Genomic DNA, 16,828 nt, shown 5'->3' with positions numbered 1-16,828 from the left:
AAAGCGCCTCAACTCTCGCCGGCTGATAAAAAATAAACACTCGTAATTTCGATAACGAAAACTCGTTCTCTGGCGACATGTTCTATTCTTCTGTAGCGTTCGTAAACATGATTGGCAAGAGTATTATTAATACTATTAATGAAATGAGAAATATCAAAGGAAAAACACGTGAACAGAAAAGTCCGGCTCCCTTGCCCAATGTCATAAGGTGAACATGATCATCGTAAGCCTAATTTCTCTTCTTTATCATACTGGAAAAAGTTCCATTTTTAAAACATGCAATTTATCTCTCTGTAGGGGTTTCTGGCGCAGACCGTGCGGCCGTGTGACTAGACGGCTCGTGAGCAAAGAATTTTTCCTATTTCTTCTTTAGAATATGAAGCGAGAACAACTAGTCAAACGACTAAAAGAGATAGCGCGTATCACAGATTAACACTGACAAAGTTTATTTTGTTGTATTAAAGAAAAATAAATTCAGAGCATATTCCTTCTGTTTTATTTATCCTTGCCATTCAGTTCCATAGAAAATTCCCTCAAAGGTTTTTTCCCTAAAGAAACCGTCTGAGGCGTTCGAGACTTGATCTTACAAATGTGTGCCTAGAGCGCTAAATACGAACAAATCAATCCATATTGCTGCTTCTAGATGCCGTAAGCCACTGAAAATCGTGCCTGTTTACTCAGTTTTTGTCAATGCGTCGTGATAGAAGCCATCAAAGATTATTACATTTCTTATTATTTTATGTGATGTAGGTATTACAAGAATGATTTACATCGGGGGTATACAAATTAGAGGTTGTACATTAGAAAGAAAGTTGGAAAGAAAAACCGAATATATATCTAGATCAATAAAGGAGCAGTGGATATAACGTTAGAATACAAAACGTGTAAGGATGGTTTTGAGCACCACCAACTGCTGCTGCAAATTTTTTTTTAATTATTTGATTTTCTCATTTCAACTTTTTACAAGGGCATCCAAGACCAGTGTCGATATCGTTATGCCTTCTAGCTCGAAATTTTTGGGGCTTTACGTCCGGCACCACTGTTAGGTGTTCCGTAAGACGGCTGGCTCCTTTCAGCATGCAAAGAACCGAGTGTCTATGCCGAGATTCGAACTCGAACGACTACAGAGGAAACACTTTACCCATAGATTTATCATGGGTGGCAATAATATGTCTCTAAGGGAAATTTTTGGCGAATGTATCTTTGAAAAAGGTTGAAAACAGCAACTTTTCAACGGAGAAAATCTCGGGTTTTATCCTGTTTGGTAACAGTTGTTGTACATTTTGTTCGCTTTCGCTATTAATCGTCGTAACTTTCAAGACATATAATCGTATCTCGCAATAGCAATAATAATATAACTTGATACGCTTTCCAAGTATTATAGACAGAGAGATATTCGATTTTTTTTCCATATTGCTTTTGTCCTACGTCATTTTCTGAGGCCCGCAAAAAGCTAGATGTGTACCTATTTATTAATCATTGTCCTTGGTGTTACTTTCCTTCCTACCATTAAACTAACCACTAAATACTATAATATATTGCTTTGTTTTCGGTATCAAGCAACTATAGTGTAGCGGATTACTCAGCTGCATTTATCGTTCCCGTCAGATTCAGTGGTAACTTCGTTGCCTTACCGATGGCATGGCGTTAAGACTTCTTTCAACAACTGCTATCAGTGCTAACCGTACATTTCACACTTGGTGAGTACATTATCATCGACTTGCAACTGTTTCATTTGCTTACGCTAGTTGCATTTAAGTTGTAAGTTCAACGCGTGTAAGTTTTGACGTGATTTCTCGTGGGTCTTCTTAGCTAAACGCTATCGCATAACTAACGGAAAGTTACGTGTCTTGCTTTAAAGGAAGTTTTCTTTCCGTTATTTGATCAGGTCTGCATAACATGTTAGCAAAGTTTTTTTTTATTTGGCGATAGGAACGGGTACTTCCATTCGAAGTTGAATCACGATAATCTGAGGTGTGCTATATTTGAATTTAAATTTAAAATAGATTTTAATTGGTTGGACATCTTTATGGCGATATTTCTTAGACTAGACAGCATAAGAAATATTCAGAGTAATCAAAAATGAGCACAATTGTTTCTCGCACTTGCCAAAACGAAGCTCCTGGCAATAGCATTTTTATTAGCCTGTCTATTTTATTCGTTAACTGCAAATAATAAATACAAATTATCGTGTCTTTTACTAACCACGTGTTTTTTTGCTTTTTTGTTTATTTGCTATTTTCCCTTTCCTTCAATTTCAGCGGCGTCTTCTTCGTTCAGCGTGTAAAACGCCGTCCTCATTTTTTTTCTAGTTCTTTCACCCTATTTATATATACAGTAGGACCGGCCGAACGCGATCCGCACTCCTTCGAGGAAAATCGTACTTTAAACCCCGTAATATCATCCTCGCCGCAATAGCATTTCGCTGTAGGCACTCTAGTGATGCCCGAAGGTTTATACATAAAGCATTAGCACATCAGGAACGCCGAAATACCTATAAAAATCAATGGCCGGCGGTTCGATTCTGGCGGTGATTATATACTAAGGCTTGTACCGCTTGCACCACGGCACTCCAACGACGAAGCAACGATCGCCTACGTAAATATCTGTGATAGCCTGTGTCTGTTCTATTGATTCGTTCCGTTTCATCCCTCAGACCATACGTTCTACAGTTTATCTGCCGTTAGCCCGACTGTTCCATAAGGATATTTAAGGCTTCTTGGTTTCGGCAGCGGTAGCGTCTTTGGCCTTTTCGAAGGCCTCCTTACTATCCTTGGTGTTCTTGCCGTCCTTGTTGTCCTGAACTTCGACTGAGCTAGCCTCCGCCGACGAACTTTGTTCGGCCGAACTGTCAACTGGCACAACGTGACTATTGACGTAGTAGTATTCAGGAGCACGTGAGCAGTCCAGTGCTTCTGCTGGATAAACGCAGGTTAACGACAGCTGGTTGAAAACCGTCTCGTTCGGGCAGAGGTAGGCGGCATGAAGGACAAACTGGTTCTTCTCGGGGTCTGTGAATGGCTCACAGTAATGGAACAGCGAACAGTTCTTTGTGTCACCGTAGTATCTGCAAGTGGCAGAAATCCAAAGTTAATCGGCCGTTACTAAGTTAATAGCACTTCAAGTAGAATTATTTAGCTGACCAATTAATCTTCTTTTCCATTCACATAGAATGCACATGCCACATTTTCGTTTATAAAAAAAAAAATGTGAACCGTACGTCTAAAATGGGCTAGGCGGGTTAAAATAGCCAACCAGTTTTTTCGTTCGCCGACAATGCTTTCGTCAAACGTACCCAAAGATTCGTCCCTCGCAACTGAAGCCCGAACTGGAAGCAGCCTCCGTGGAATTGATGGCTTCGGATCCGTTAAGGGCCTCTTTTGTGTCCACTGCTGCTTTCCCGACAGGGTCGACGGCTGGCATGCCTTGTGCCATCACCCACACAGCGCCCAAAAATGTAACTGAACGGAAGTTGAATAAAGTACACAATTAGAACTAGACAGGCCCGCGCCTGTCTTGCCATTGTCTAATGACTATAATTGACTAATTATAGTAGTTTGAGGATTTTACACCCAGTTTAGTGTAACGTATATGTATCAAGAGTTACTACTTTTACAGTTACCTCAATCTATTTAATGCCTTTTTCCAGTTATTTCGTTGGCCTCGTTTAACAGAAGCAAATACGGATTCGAACATGTACTTGTGAATCAAATGCAGATCTATACTTTATAGTTATTCAATTGCAAAAGTCTTTTAGACTCTATTGTGCACTTGTATTACCATCTATTTCCCTATCGATATCACGTTTCTCTGGGCTTATAACCGGGTTATCCTATGCTCGGTGAATTACCATTCTGCTACACTCAACCCCTTACCCTGATCAAGTGGTCTTCTCATTAAAATATCCAGTTAACTTGTCACATTGTTGTAAGTATCCTATTCCTGATATTAGCTATTCAACAGCTGAACTTAAACAAAAGTTAAAATATATACAGTTACAGCTGTCCGACTTCAGTAATTACGATCGATTTCATTTAATTTCCTACTTTCTATCAGTAATCGCGTCAATTTAACTTAGTTATATTATTAACGTGCTCGTAGTTTATCTCCTATAATAATAAAATCGTTTTGTTACTTGGTCGCACACATCTCAATTGTCTTCAGTTATAATGGTAGCCTGCTACTTACCGAAATAGCTAAATTTGACTTTAGAGTTGCCAATATAAACCCGAACAAATTTCACTACAGTCACACATCAAAAAGATAAGCTCCGATCGGATACAATTTATGCAACCCAAATCCGTTACCGTCTCAATTGATCATTTCACTTCCCTATTAGAGCACCTTCTCGTAGTTCTTAGCTGCAAGTATCTCGTTCTCCGTTCCATCGATATATATTTCAGCTAAGCGTTTACCAGGTATATTTAATTAATTCCTAAACAATTTCAGACGAAATCACCATCTAACCCGTTATCCGTCAACATGTAAAAAATCTAAAGTTCTTAAAAAAAAAGAGCAAACAACTTTCTAATATAAATATATAGAAGTAAACGTTAACCGAAAAAAAGTTTTTCCAGCCTATTTTCCAGCTTTGCGATTTACTCGTATGTAACTAATCGAAAGAACCTCATCCATAGCCTACTCAAACTCTCTAACTCTAGCGGCCCATAGAAAGTCAGCTTAAAGTGACGGCTTTGGACCAAACAGACAGACTTTTTAATCACGAAATAATCATTTCTGATTCGAGTCCTTCTGTTAATCCTAAGTTCAGTGATCGCAGTGACACTTTTAACTTCGTATAATATACACAGCGAGTCGTTTATATAGAAAGATTTATATATACATATGTTTCTATATATCAGCTGAATGTAAGGACTCTAATACAATACGCCACTAATCAATTTCAGGTACGTTAGACAAAATCGAAAAAAAAAAATGGCTGTACTTTTTCGTTGAACAGCTTTTTCGTTAACTCCTTATGTTAGAGATTTAAGCAACAAAAATAGCGTTAAATCATGAAAAGATGGAAATTCAATTCTCAGTACGGCTGAATTAAGTAAAGTTGACCTCATTTAAATAATTTGTAATATCTACTGCTTATAAGTTCTGAATAAACATATTTAAGCAGCATCTCACTTCTATTTCAAATTTTTCTTCTTTCACCAGAACTCTCTCTAACTATTTCCGTACGAGATACATGTTACGCGAGTTCTGATTATGATAGCAATAGATTGTTTGCCTAGATCCTTTCCATACTATTAGTTCACTCGGATTTACCAGTTAATACCAGACCTATTGCCACCTAAATTTTAACAATCGATTATTTAGGGTGGGTTACAACGAGGCTAATTAGTATAATAGTTGTCTGTAAGTCAATTTTCGAACTCAAGTTTTTTCGCAACAATTGGCGTGCTTTATATCCTCACTTCCCAAACATGTCTAATGGGCTTGCAGAGAGTTCTACGAAAATCAACACACCTCTATGTAACGGTCCTCATAGTATGTGATAGATAATATCATATGTACTACTGAAGTGCAAGCCTTTAGAGGCACTACTTTGTAAACATAGTCCAGGGTGAGTGCTGCAATGAAAACGACTGCTAGTCGCACCTTGAAGCGCTCTCAAAAGACTCGTTTCGAATTCATCGAGGCGTTAGTTCACCAAACCTAAAAAGTATACCCCTAATCGCACAGGCGAGCGACCTGCTAGATGGATAGCCAATAGTTTGTTTCGCCACTAAATGTACCCCACCAAATAATCAGTACACATAACACTATATAGCCATAGTTGACATGTACATACGCCGATGACACATCGGACGTAACATTGATAGGTAATCATCAGGGTCAGCTTATGATTGGCATGGTGGCACCGTTCACTGTTGTCGTCTTTTCTAGTAGCCAACGAAGATCAGGCAAAACATCGTAATTTAACACGCCGTAGTTCGTACTGAATCGGTCAAAGTATCCTTACCAGCCCAAACGATGCCATGGTGGTAGCCAGCCATTATAGCAGCAATGCAATGCAGCTACTTCGACGTGGTCGATGAGATAGGACCGAGTACTAAGACTGATGATGAAGCCAAAGATCCGTCTGAAGGGGGCCAGCAGCCCTTCGCTTGCAACGCACTCACTACCGAAGGCTGTCGAAGGATGCAGGAGGCACCTTGTGGCTCGCCCGATGCCGTCGAACGCCGGCTTTTATGTACTGACACCGACGCGATACGGGGGTGAGAAAGAGAGCGAGGGCGCGTGCTTGGAAGCATGCCGCGCCACCGGAAGTCAACCAAACCCACAGCTCTGTTCTGTCATCGGCTTGGCCATTTGCTTCTATCGACTCATTCTATTCTTGTCTGGAGCCCTCCGCAAAGAACACGAACAACAACTACTATTCCTCCGCGCATAAAGATCCAGCCAGCCCAACAACACTGGATGAACGCCCTGGGCACATTGTCGGCCTTCCCACTAGATGGCGCTGCGTGTGCCAATTTTACGAAGACTATTGCTGCTCGCCACGATATGATGGCTCCATCTATTGGCCGGACTTAACGATAACTAGCCGATAACTTTGACTCACGTCTTCGTCGTCAGGAGTCCCGCAAGGCTGATTGCAACTGCTCGCCGTTCGCTACCACGACAGCTTTAGAAGGCAACGCACCACATAACACCACACGGGCGCACAACGATTTGACTGACGCACGGCTATCGTCGTCGTTGGCGTTCTGTGCGCGCGCGACCGAGCAAGCATTCTACCTTTCATCGCCCATCGTCCAATGCGGCAGTCAGTGATGGCTGATCCTTGGCGCCATCATTGCTGTCATAGACTGCAGTAGATGTAGAAGTAATAGTTATAGGAATAGAAGTGGTAGAGTAATCGCGGTTACGGACAACGACGCACACCGTCTCGTCGTCGCAGGCTGTTCCGTCACAGCAAGCTGAGTTCTGACCGGTAGGCGGGCTATGCGAGCACGGATGTTACCGAGCAGCGACCGGACAATTGAATGCTACATAGGTGGAAGCGGGAACCGAACGATAGACCGGCAGACAAATCGGACGGGCACAGCATGGACTCCCGGTCAGGACCCTGGCCATTCCATCCAAGCTAGCTGAAACAAACAAAGCTCTTATACGCCAACAGACAGGCCCTTTTCGACGACGGAGGACGTAGGGCCGCCTGCGACGTGCTGGCTCGAACGTCGTTGTGACGCCGTCGACATTCCGAAAGGAAACGTAGTCTGAAAGAAGTCATCGCATGACGCTTGCTAGTGTCGCTGCCGGCTCTAACTGAAAGTGAAGAAAATGACAACCGATCGAAGCTCGAGCTGTCCGCTCTGATCGAAGATCTGACCGATTCGGCTTAATCTAATCGCCGACCGATTTGATCTAACTGTCGGAAACCAGAGAAGATAATAAGAGCGTACGCCACAGGCGAAAAACCATTCGGCATTTTACTAAGCTTCGGTCCGATTGGTTACTGCTCGGTGCTGGAAATTGGCTATTGAGATCCGCTAGGGACTAAGTGGGAAGTAGTGCCGATGTCATCAGGGCTACATAAAGCGACTAGTGGAACCGGTGGAAACAGATATGAACTGCTTATGTTGGCCCACAAGCGAGCACAACGCGTCATAAGAAATCCGGCAGCCACTAATAATCTCTATTATAACTGTTAAGCTCCTTATAACTAAGGGAAATTTGATTTTTGCTCATCGTCTTCCCAGTCCTAGTGTTATGCGCAAACTTGAGAGTAGCGAGAATTATCAACTGCTGCGGGGCGTAGCGTAGCTGATCTTTCATATCTATATATAAGCACTGTGCAATCGTATTGGGTCCCTGATGCCACACTAACAATTTGATGTTTGGGTTTTTGCCCATTCGCGTTGTAACAACCGTTGCCCGGGCTATTGCCCGAAGCATCAGGTGTGGTTAAACATCGTGACGGATCCGGCTAAGTGCCAGTGATGTATATATACATATATGTATGTATACGGACACGGGCACATAACTATTAAGTTAATTACAAAGAAATAGCTGTGTTTGCAGCCAGCAGGTGAGCCAGGGGTGTGCGATATAAATTACATCTTTAATTATGTGTCAATATTTTCAGCCACTATTGATCTCATTAAAAAAAATCATTAGTAATTCGATAGTCGAATTCAAAAGAACATTCATCAGTCTTTCAAGTAGGATGGTTTGACGCCATGTTACCAGCATATGCAAAAAACATCCTGAAACGAGGTCGATAGCTTATAGATTAGAAATCTTGAAAGCGTCTATTGACATTTAAAGCAAGTTCAGCATAACGTTTCTGTTTCCTGAGCTGGTTATTTAAAAAAAATAAATAAAAATAAAAAAAAATAAAAAAAATAACCTTTAAGTCAGATAATTTGCACGAGCTTAAAAGTTTGTTTATAATAATTTAATATGAATTTTAGACAAACAAAAATATCTTATGTTATTATCAGCCTGTTCGTGTGAACTCTTTCTGCAAAAACGTGAAACTGTAGATCGCTTCCTGTGCTGTCCGTATAAATCAATAAGAGGATTTCTATATGATAGCGACCTATTAACTATTCTATTTGAAGTCAGTCACAAAATGAACAGATCAAACATCCACTATTTACAACAGTTACTTTTTTAGATGAATGCAACCCCGACTGTTTAGGTTAACCTGGTAGAAAGATAGGGGCTGCTGATGGCCGTTCTTGCCGGATAAACCATATGCTACCTCTTAGCACCGCATTAAGTAAATGACTTGTCTAGGTGTGAGAAGTTGTAGACTTTTCTCATAGAAAACTCATACAATAGAGCTTTTGACTAAACAGGCTTTGCGGGCAATGGGCCTTTTTAAAAATAACCATCCAGTAACTTTTTGGAGACAATCAAACGATTAAGGTATTTTTTTCCTAGAATCGATTAAGACATTTTCGTTAGCTCGCCACGATGCTGGAGTAAAAAAATAGTATCCGAAGGGTTCATTGGCATTGCCAAAAACGATGCTCATATAATATAGCTGTCTATCTAAGTGTATTTTTTCAAAAAATAGTATGCAATCATATAGACTGCAAATTCGAAAGCTCTACAGGGGCAATGCACAGAAAGTAAACAATAAATAAGTGGATAGTACCTTTTTGACTAGCAATATGAACTGTACAAGTTCACTGCGGGAGCGATTAGTTTGTAATTGGTTCAGTAACCCGGCAAAAAAAAAAAAGATTTAAATACGTCAGATAGTGATTTTGACCACAGTGAAGAAGACTTTTAGTATAATATCGTTTTGAAAGCCATCGTAAGAACTCCGATGAAAAAATAAATCATGTCCACGACATCTTACCACATCCCTCTGTGGTAGATTTTCGCCGTAAGCACTCATGCAAATCTGTAACTTAGCAAGCTTTTGCATTTAAACTATAATAGTTTAATAGACCTTGGATTTTACCAAAATATTAAGCTTGGTTCATATGATTGGCAGGACTTTGCTCGCACCGATTGTAGCCAGCGAAAATCGTAATATAGAAGTAGCTTTAATTGTCGAAACTACAGGATCACATTCGTTTTCTTACTGATACGTCAAGCCATACCAAGAAATTCGATCAAGGAAATGTCTTATGGTGCTTTTCAGTATTTACCGGGACAATGTTCATGCGAAAAGCTGCCACCAACAAGCTACTTGAGGCACCGCAAGGGTAAAGAACCCAATACACGAGAGAGTTCCAAGTTGAATAACTGCATAAAACTGTATATAGGATCAGACAAACTGGAATAGAAGAAAGATAACAATTCTTAGTCATTTTGTCTAATTTAATAATACTAAATACCTTACAGAGACAAGCAGGGATTCCCAGTGGAGGGTACCGAACACTGGCAAACACTTACACTGGAAGGAAGATTCTCGAAAGCGTCGATGATTTTGAGAGATGGTAAAGGACCATTGTTCTAACAACATGGTCATTGTGTTAAACAGCTATTTATTATCATGATGACAACTTATTATCCACTGCCGTTACATATTCGTGTATATATATGTGTATATACACATATATATAATATCCCCGAACATATTTCTATATGCATAAAACCAAAAATACTCTCTCACCATTGTAATTTCATAACAATTAGAAAACAACACGAAATAAATAAATCGCATCGTAGGACGGCGGATTGGATGATGGGGATATTTGTATGACAGTGGTAATTCATAAGCATTTTTATTTTCTCCACTAGCTCCACCCCAGCCACCCCCTTGCCACCATTATCCATGGATCAACGAAGTTTTTATGTCGCATGGATAGTGATGACCTGCTGCGTTTGTACGTCGTCTAGCTTTCTTACGGCTTGCTCAGCTGGCAACTTTCTCAGGACTAGCACTTGGCGCCTGCGCCCGATAGGGCACCTCGTGCTAGAAGAACCCGGGTGTAAGAACAGCCTCCCCACTTCAGCTCGGGTCATTCGTGCGTGCATCTTTGGCTGTGATGATGTTGATATTGCTGCTGTAGCAGCAGCAGCTTTTAGCACGGGTGCAGTATCAGCGGCGCTTTGGATATGATGGCAAAGCTTCGGGGTGCCGGGACATACGGCCACGACAAAAGCAAGAACTTCGTGTTTGAGCAAGACCGTCACTACGGACATATCGGCGTCTGATTTTCGTATTTACCAGTTGGCTAAGAGGTGCTAAGTAAATTTCCATCAAGATGACGTAATCCTTCGATGGTCTGTTAGTATGCCAGCTTATCGGCCGGGTGATTACCCCCAGTTCCCAAACGATGACAGCGCCTCATGTACCACCAGCTGTTGTAGACGCAGTGAGACTAGTTCTAGTAGTTGGTGACGTCTTCTAGAATACTATATGAATGCGACGTCTAGTCCGAGCGCAATAGGCTCGGGGTAACATACTCATGCTAGCTTCGTGCGCGGTTCGACAACAAAGGCACTTAGCGGATAAGTACGCGATGTATGTAATATGGAAACAAACCACTCTCACTGAATAACAGCTGCAAAAAAAGACACTTAATGATAATAGCGGAAATCAATAGAATTGAAATAAGCAAAAAAAATATGAAACTGACACCATCGTTGCAAATGCCAAGAAAATTTAATACCGATTAGGATGATATTCTGGTCGTTTCAGAGCGTTTTGGCGGTGCGTTAGTACTGAAATGTCAATGTCCGCATACGCTACTAGCATACGAGACTGTCGTGCTTTCATTAGCTTGTACACCATAAGGAATTTGGGATAAATAGCAGACGACAAAAACCTCGAGTTATTACTGATCTCGGACAAATCTCTATTTGATTGTTCTCCAGGAAAATAACAAACATAGATACTGCATAGTAGAGCGCTTCATTCCAAGTGAATCCCAATTACGTCGCACTTCGAGTTGACCGGCGTGAAGTTGGCGGAATTCTAAGTGTTATTAATAACAGCTTAGTGGGTAACGTATTTGCCTGCTAACCTCAAGGGCACGCTGTGGTCTGGATTGGAACCCATAGGTTATAAACGGGGACTTCGTCTCGTGACGGGAGCCAGCCGTTTGATGATAGAAAATCCTTTCCTGCTATCGTGATAACATATTAATGTAGCTAATATTAAATGTAGAATTGCATTTCACTAGGTTTATCTAGATTTTGTAGATTTTTTTTTCAAAGTTCGTGATGTCAGTCAGTCACTTGGTCAGCAATCGCAAGAACGTGGAAACCCTCTGAGATCTAATTAGCACAAATGGTTATTATTGCTACTACTATCGGCTGGCTGCAACAACTTGTAGTAATTAGGTAATGCGTATGTCTAAGAAAAGCCATAGACGTTGTGTTGTCCTAAAGAAAGAAACAATATTGATATATATATTCACAAGTACGCTCCATGGAGACTCGTTAAGGGTTGCGAATATTTTTATAATGGTTATGTAACTCGTTGGTAACTGTTCCCAAATGAAAATGTTCCCAAAAAAAAAAAAAGGAAATATAATCGACACCATCTCCGTGGGCGAACATTATTAATAATGTTAAAATAATAGTATTATAGATAATAAAAAATTGATTTCAGAAATAAATTATATTAAATTGTATATTTCTAAAGAGGCTGGCATTTTTATAAGACGACTATTACCATTATCATTATTTGGTAAGAAGGAAGTCCATTGCAGATTTATATAGGTGTTGAAAAAGTCATTTCTAGATATGTTTGCAATGCAGTTGGTGAAGAGATGCTGTTGTCAGCCGAACGATATTTAGAGAATCTAATTTTGCTTTAAGCTAAATGTGTAGATAGACGTACGATACGAAAACGTTTCTTGTTGTATTATAGGTTGCTATTCTTATTCTGCCGGAAGCAGAATTGTAAAGGGTTCAACTCATGCTTCTTCTAAGATTTTCTATAGAAATGTACTCTTCTATATTATATAGAGAAGAGGCCTTAAACCATCGAAATCGACGAGTGTCGCTATTGGCTGTCCTAAGGGATAATCGGCCGCAGTTTTTGAACTCGACAACCTTCACGATGCCTCGTATGCTAAGGTAGCAGTTAGACCGGTTAGCGCATCAGTATTCAACTTTTTTCTTTGTTTTGAACTGGAACGGCGTACAGACAGACGATTCTCCACTGTTTTTTTTGGATTTTTTTTCTTTTTTTCTTTCGACTTCTTGAACTAGCAATAAACTTGTACTCTTAGTATAATTGCGGTGACAACTTTGCTATGCTGTTGAGTTTCATAGCTGAAATGCAAGCGTTTCGAGAATATCCAAAACCATCTAATAAGAAAAATCTATATGGTCAACAGATTCGTAATTCAGCCTCGTCTAAGCTCTCGGGCAAAGTTTGTTTTGAAAGAAGTCCTTTCTACCTATGCCTTTAGCAAAGTCGGAAGGGCTCGTCGCGTCGACACGAAGCTGTTTCGGGCCGCAAGATAACTGGAATAGGGGAGTTCGGTTACTGACAATTTCATCCACTTCTATTCTAGTTGAATCGTTAAAGGTGTTACTAGTTTAAATATCACATTTACTTACGATAACTTCTGTAAGTGTTAGTACAATACAATGTGTGTCACGTTGTACTGCGTAAAGCATTTTATATACTGACGCATGCAGTGACTGGTGGTCTTTCACATCCATACAGTATGCTTCACTAACTTTGCTGATTTCTATGTCGTTATATCATGTGGTTTTTGTATCGTAAAGCACCCGACAGTATAAAGACAGGCTACTCGATAGATAAAGTTTTACGGTGCAATGCGGCATCCTGACACGCGGTACATATATGAGTGTATGAGATAAACATGACAGATTGATAACCACCTTCTTGAAGATCCCAAGATGGTTCGACTTGTTGCAAGGGATAACCATTATCAATTTCAGCAGCTAGCGACCGGAGTCCCCTCTAATCAATTTACCTAAAGGTCTCACCGTAAAAGTGTGTTTGTAGTTAATACGGGACTTCTTCTTACGGTTCGAAAGTCGACTGACATGAATGTCATCATTTTTTATGTCCTCTTAAGGCAGCGTATGAAGCAGCATTCTGAAGTTGATAAGCGCTATAAGGAACGAGATATTTTCATACAGTTTATCTTAAAATCGATTAGTGTCTGGGCTTGCAATTTTTTTCTTGTAGTTTCATATTGTACAATCGCACATGCGTTCTAGCAATATTCGGCCTTACCTAATATTCGGTTAACAGTCTAATCTACAGAGGAGTAGGCGGCCGGTTGAAATATCGTCCGAGTATAATGTTGTTGAGATAAAGACAAATATCAGCAGCAACGAGTTCCTTTGGCAATTTGTGTCGGAAACAAGTGTCTAGCTGAACAGTGGCACATCATTCCTTCGTTTTGACATCTCTGTATTATCAGCGTAGCATGGACTGGTTAATTAGATAGCCATGATCCCTACACGGAGCACGTGGCGCCCACATGACACAAGCTTGCTTGATACCCCAACTCTTCATACTAGCTCTGGCTTCTGAAAACTCTAAGAAGGATATAAAAGGCTTTTCTTGTACTTACATTAAAAAGCTTTAGTAGAAAATGTGCGGAGATAATTTTCCATTAGGGCCGACAATGAGTGTGGCCTTACCCATTGAAAACTACTCCTATTCTTTGTGATAGGGTATATTTCTGTTAAGCAAAAATGGTCAGTACAGCGGAAGATCAAATCTCATTATTCTGGTGATAAGGAAGAGTTTTCGATTAATTTTTGTCGATCAACTAACAATTTGAAAATAAGACAACAATAAACAAGAACGTACAACTTCCTCTTGGCGTACTTGGTTAAGCCGTTACAAAATTTGAGTGCAATAGAAATTGTGACCAAACCGAAAACGTTATATAAAAGGTAGATACATTGATTAATGGACGTGCGTCGTCTTTTGCCGGCATAATTGTTAAAGGTACATCCATTTAACTAGTAGCCTCAAATCGCGCAGCTAGTAAGATTCAATTTAGGGAACCACCGCCAAAAAACCAAACACCACTAGAAGTCCAGGAAGCAAGCGGTTATCTATCCCCATTCTATTTAACGATAAAGCGATTATGAGCACTGATCAGTTGAATTAAACTGTTCAAAAATTGACTTATATCGTTTAGTTTACATAATTATCATCAGTTAAAAAGTTATACATTTGAATGGATCTTTCTTTTGCATTAGACTTGACTCACTATCGTGGTTAGTGCATCGATTTGAACCTTCAATTCTATATATGAAAGAATATAACAGGCTTGATCGCGAAGTTGATCGTGAAGTATATACTCTACTATTTTCTTACTGAATAGCTTGATTTTGAGATTGTGTACCCCTCATATTAGGATTGCAGAGCCTGAAAAAATGGAATAGTATTCTTATCGACGATAGGTAAGTTGACTGGATATGCCAAACAGAAATAACCAGTCACCTCATTCCAGTTGATAGTGTACTTTGCGCCAAATCACATTAAATAGTCGAAACTATGTAGGTTGCATTTGTTGGGCGCTTCATTACCGCAAGATACGTCCACGAAAGGTTTTTACATTTTTGTGAAATTATCAAAAGTGCATCACTTTCGCTTTGGTATTCACGACAAAAAAATCTATTCTTGCTGAAGTGGAACATCTCATGTAAGACGGAAGAATTAATTTTTGTAACTCAGAAAAAAGGCAGGGTTACGATGATAACCGGCCTGATAAATCGCATTTACCAGAGTGGCTAGCCAATCGTACATACTTACTTGATGTCAACTTTTTTGTGTTTTAGCCATGATGAAAACGGTGATTGAATTACAGAATAGTGGACATTTAGGCCAGCGATGCAGTTGCTAAGCAGCGCCACCACACCTCGTAAGCCATTTAACTATAACGTAATGAACTCAACAGTGGATCGAAACGACGTGCAGACGACAGGAAGAACAGCGCCATCTGGAAATACTGAAAACGTAAGTCATTCAAAAGAGGCGCCACCGAGCGCGTGCTTTGCCATGCCACAAAGAGTGTTCTATCAATGACGCAATTAACGAAGACAGTAACAACGATGAGTCCAACCATAGAAAGGAAAACGAGGGAATACTAACTGTTTAGCTGTAGTATTTAGATTGCTGATACCTATTTTTTATGAATAGCCCACACGTTAACTACAGATAACAATTTGTTTAATTATTAAGTAAACTAGTAATGGGGGTGCTGCTTTGCCAAATCTAGTACACGTCAAGACGTTCTTTTAAGCCGGTATTAATTAAGGCTAAATATTCTATTCTATAACGAACACACTATAAATCGCTCATATTTAATGCTACAGTTCAGCCAACTTAAATTAGAGAATAGCAATCCTCACGACTGCTTCTATGTTATTGACATATATGACAGTACACAACGGGGACGTTTGTTATTTTCTGATTGGAACCGGCCGAACTATAGCGTTACTAAGCGATTTTTCGTATTTCCTATGCGAACTTCGTGGTATCTTAACTTGAGGTCAATCTACTTCAAAGAAACCTTTTATTCTAGCTCGAGCGTACAATGGTTACTATTATTTTTTATTGAAGCACCATTCAAAAGCTAAAGCCCTACGCGAACACTTGATTACGTGTACGTCCATTTTCTGTATCTCATTCTGGTTATCCTAAATACGTAGTTCTATGTTTATGTCTCAAGCCTTGTTTGTACAATACAATAGAAAACTTAGTGACGTCGACCCTGGAAAAATCGTCATGTGAATAGAGCTGTTATCCGGCGGCTACGAAATTTCAGTTTCTATTGGGCGGGCAAGGCAAGCGCGGGTAACAACTAGGACACATAGAAAAGCAGCCCTCTGAAGAAGTTTGCGCAATTTATCGTTATCTCGTGTCCACAGTCACCGCTTTATCGAATATAAAGCAGCTTCGTTGTGACTAATATGCACATGTGGAATAAGTCCAAAATTATGACAAATGCCGAAGCCATGTTTAACTAGCAGACGGTCTGATCATAGCAGGTCATAGTGCATTATACAAAGAACACGTCACCATTTTCTTTTCGCATCTGTGACCTGCTATAGAAACCAAAGAATAACCATAACAGCTTATCAAGTCTCAGCAGAAGGACGTTCTGCCACCAACGGATCCGCACTGGCTTACCGTTACCAGAAGTAATTTAAAATAGCTTCCGATCAATGGCTGCCTATAGCAGAAAGGCCCTATCATAGTGACTGTATAATTTACAGCTGTATCGATGCTGACGGTGGTTGTTTCACCATTGGACCGCAGCGTTCGATCGATAGCGTTCCGTTATCGTCATTCTGCTGCCAATTGATTACAAGTTGATGCAACACTAAGTGAGTGTTCCGATAAACAATTTAGTTAGCATTTCGATCAACAGCATCTCCAATGCCAATGCAG

General features: G+C 40.2%; 1 protein-coding gene across 2 annotated transcripts; it reads right to left on the bottom strand.

The window, feature by feature from the left end:
- Positions 1–422: 422 nt before the first annotated feature.
- On the bottom strand, positions 423–15,326 carry LOC111253218 (uncharacterized). 2 transcript variants are annotated; one of them, XM_086992420.1, is made up of 3 exons: positions 15,188–15,326; positions 3,296–3,461; positions 423–3,067 (listed from the first exon to the last, which is right to left on the bottom strand). In XM_086992420.1, exons 2-3 carry the CDS (start codon positions 3,433–3,435, stop codon positions 2,710–2,712), a joined length of 498 nt encoding a protein of 165 aa, XP_086848546.1. In that variant the 5' UTR covers positions 3,436–3,461; positions 15,188–15,326; the 3' UTR covers positions 423–2,709. The 2 variants fall into 2 exon arrangements, with proteins under 2 accessions (XP_086848546.1, XP_022668067.1); XM_022812332.2 differs by lacking the exon at positions 15,188–15,326 and adding an exon at positions 5,975–6,394.
- Positions 15,327–16,828: the final 1,502 nt, after the last annotated feature.

Source organism: Varroa destructor, unplaced genomic scaffold, assembly GCF_002443255.2.
Source record: "Varroa destructor unplaced genomic scaffold, Vdes_3.0 BEIS01000006.1, whole genome shotgun sequence".
Taxonomy (NCBI): domain Eukaryota; kingdom Metazoa; phylum Arthropoda; class Arachnida; order Mesostigmata; family Varroidae; genus Varroa; species Varroa destructor.
This window is presented reverse-complemented; position numbering and strand designations above follow the sequence as displayed.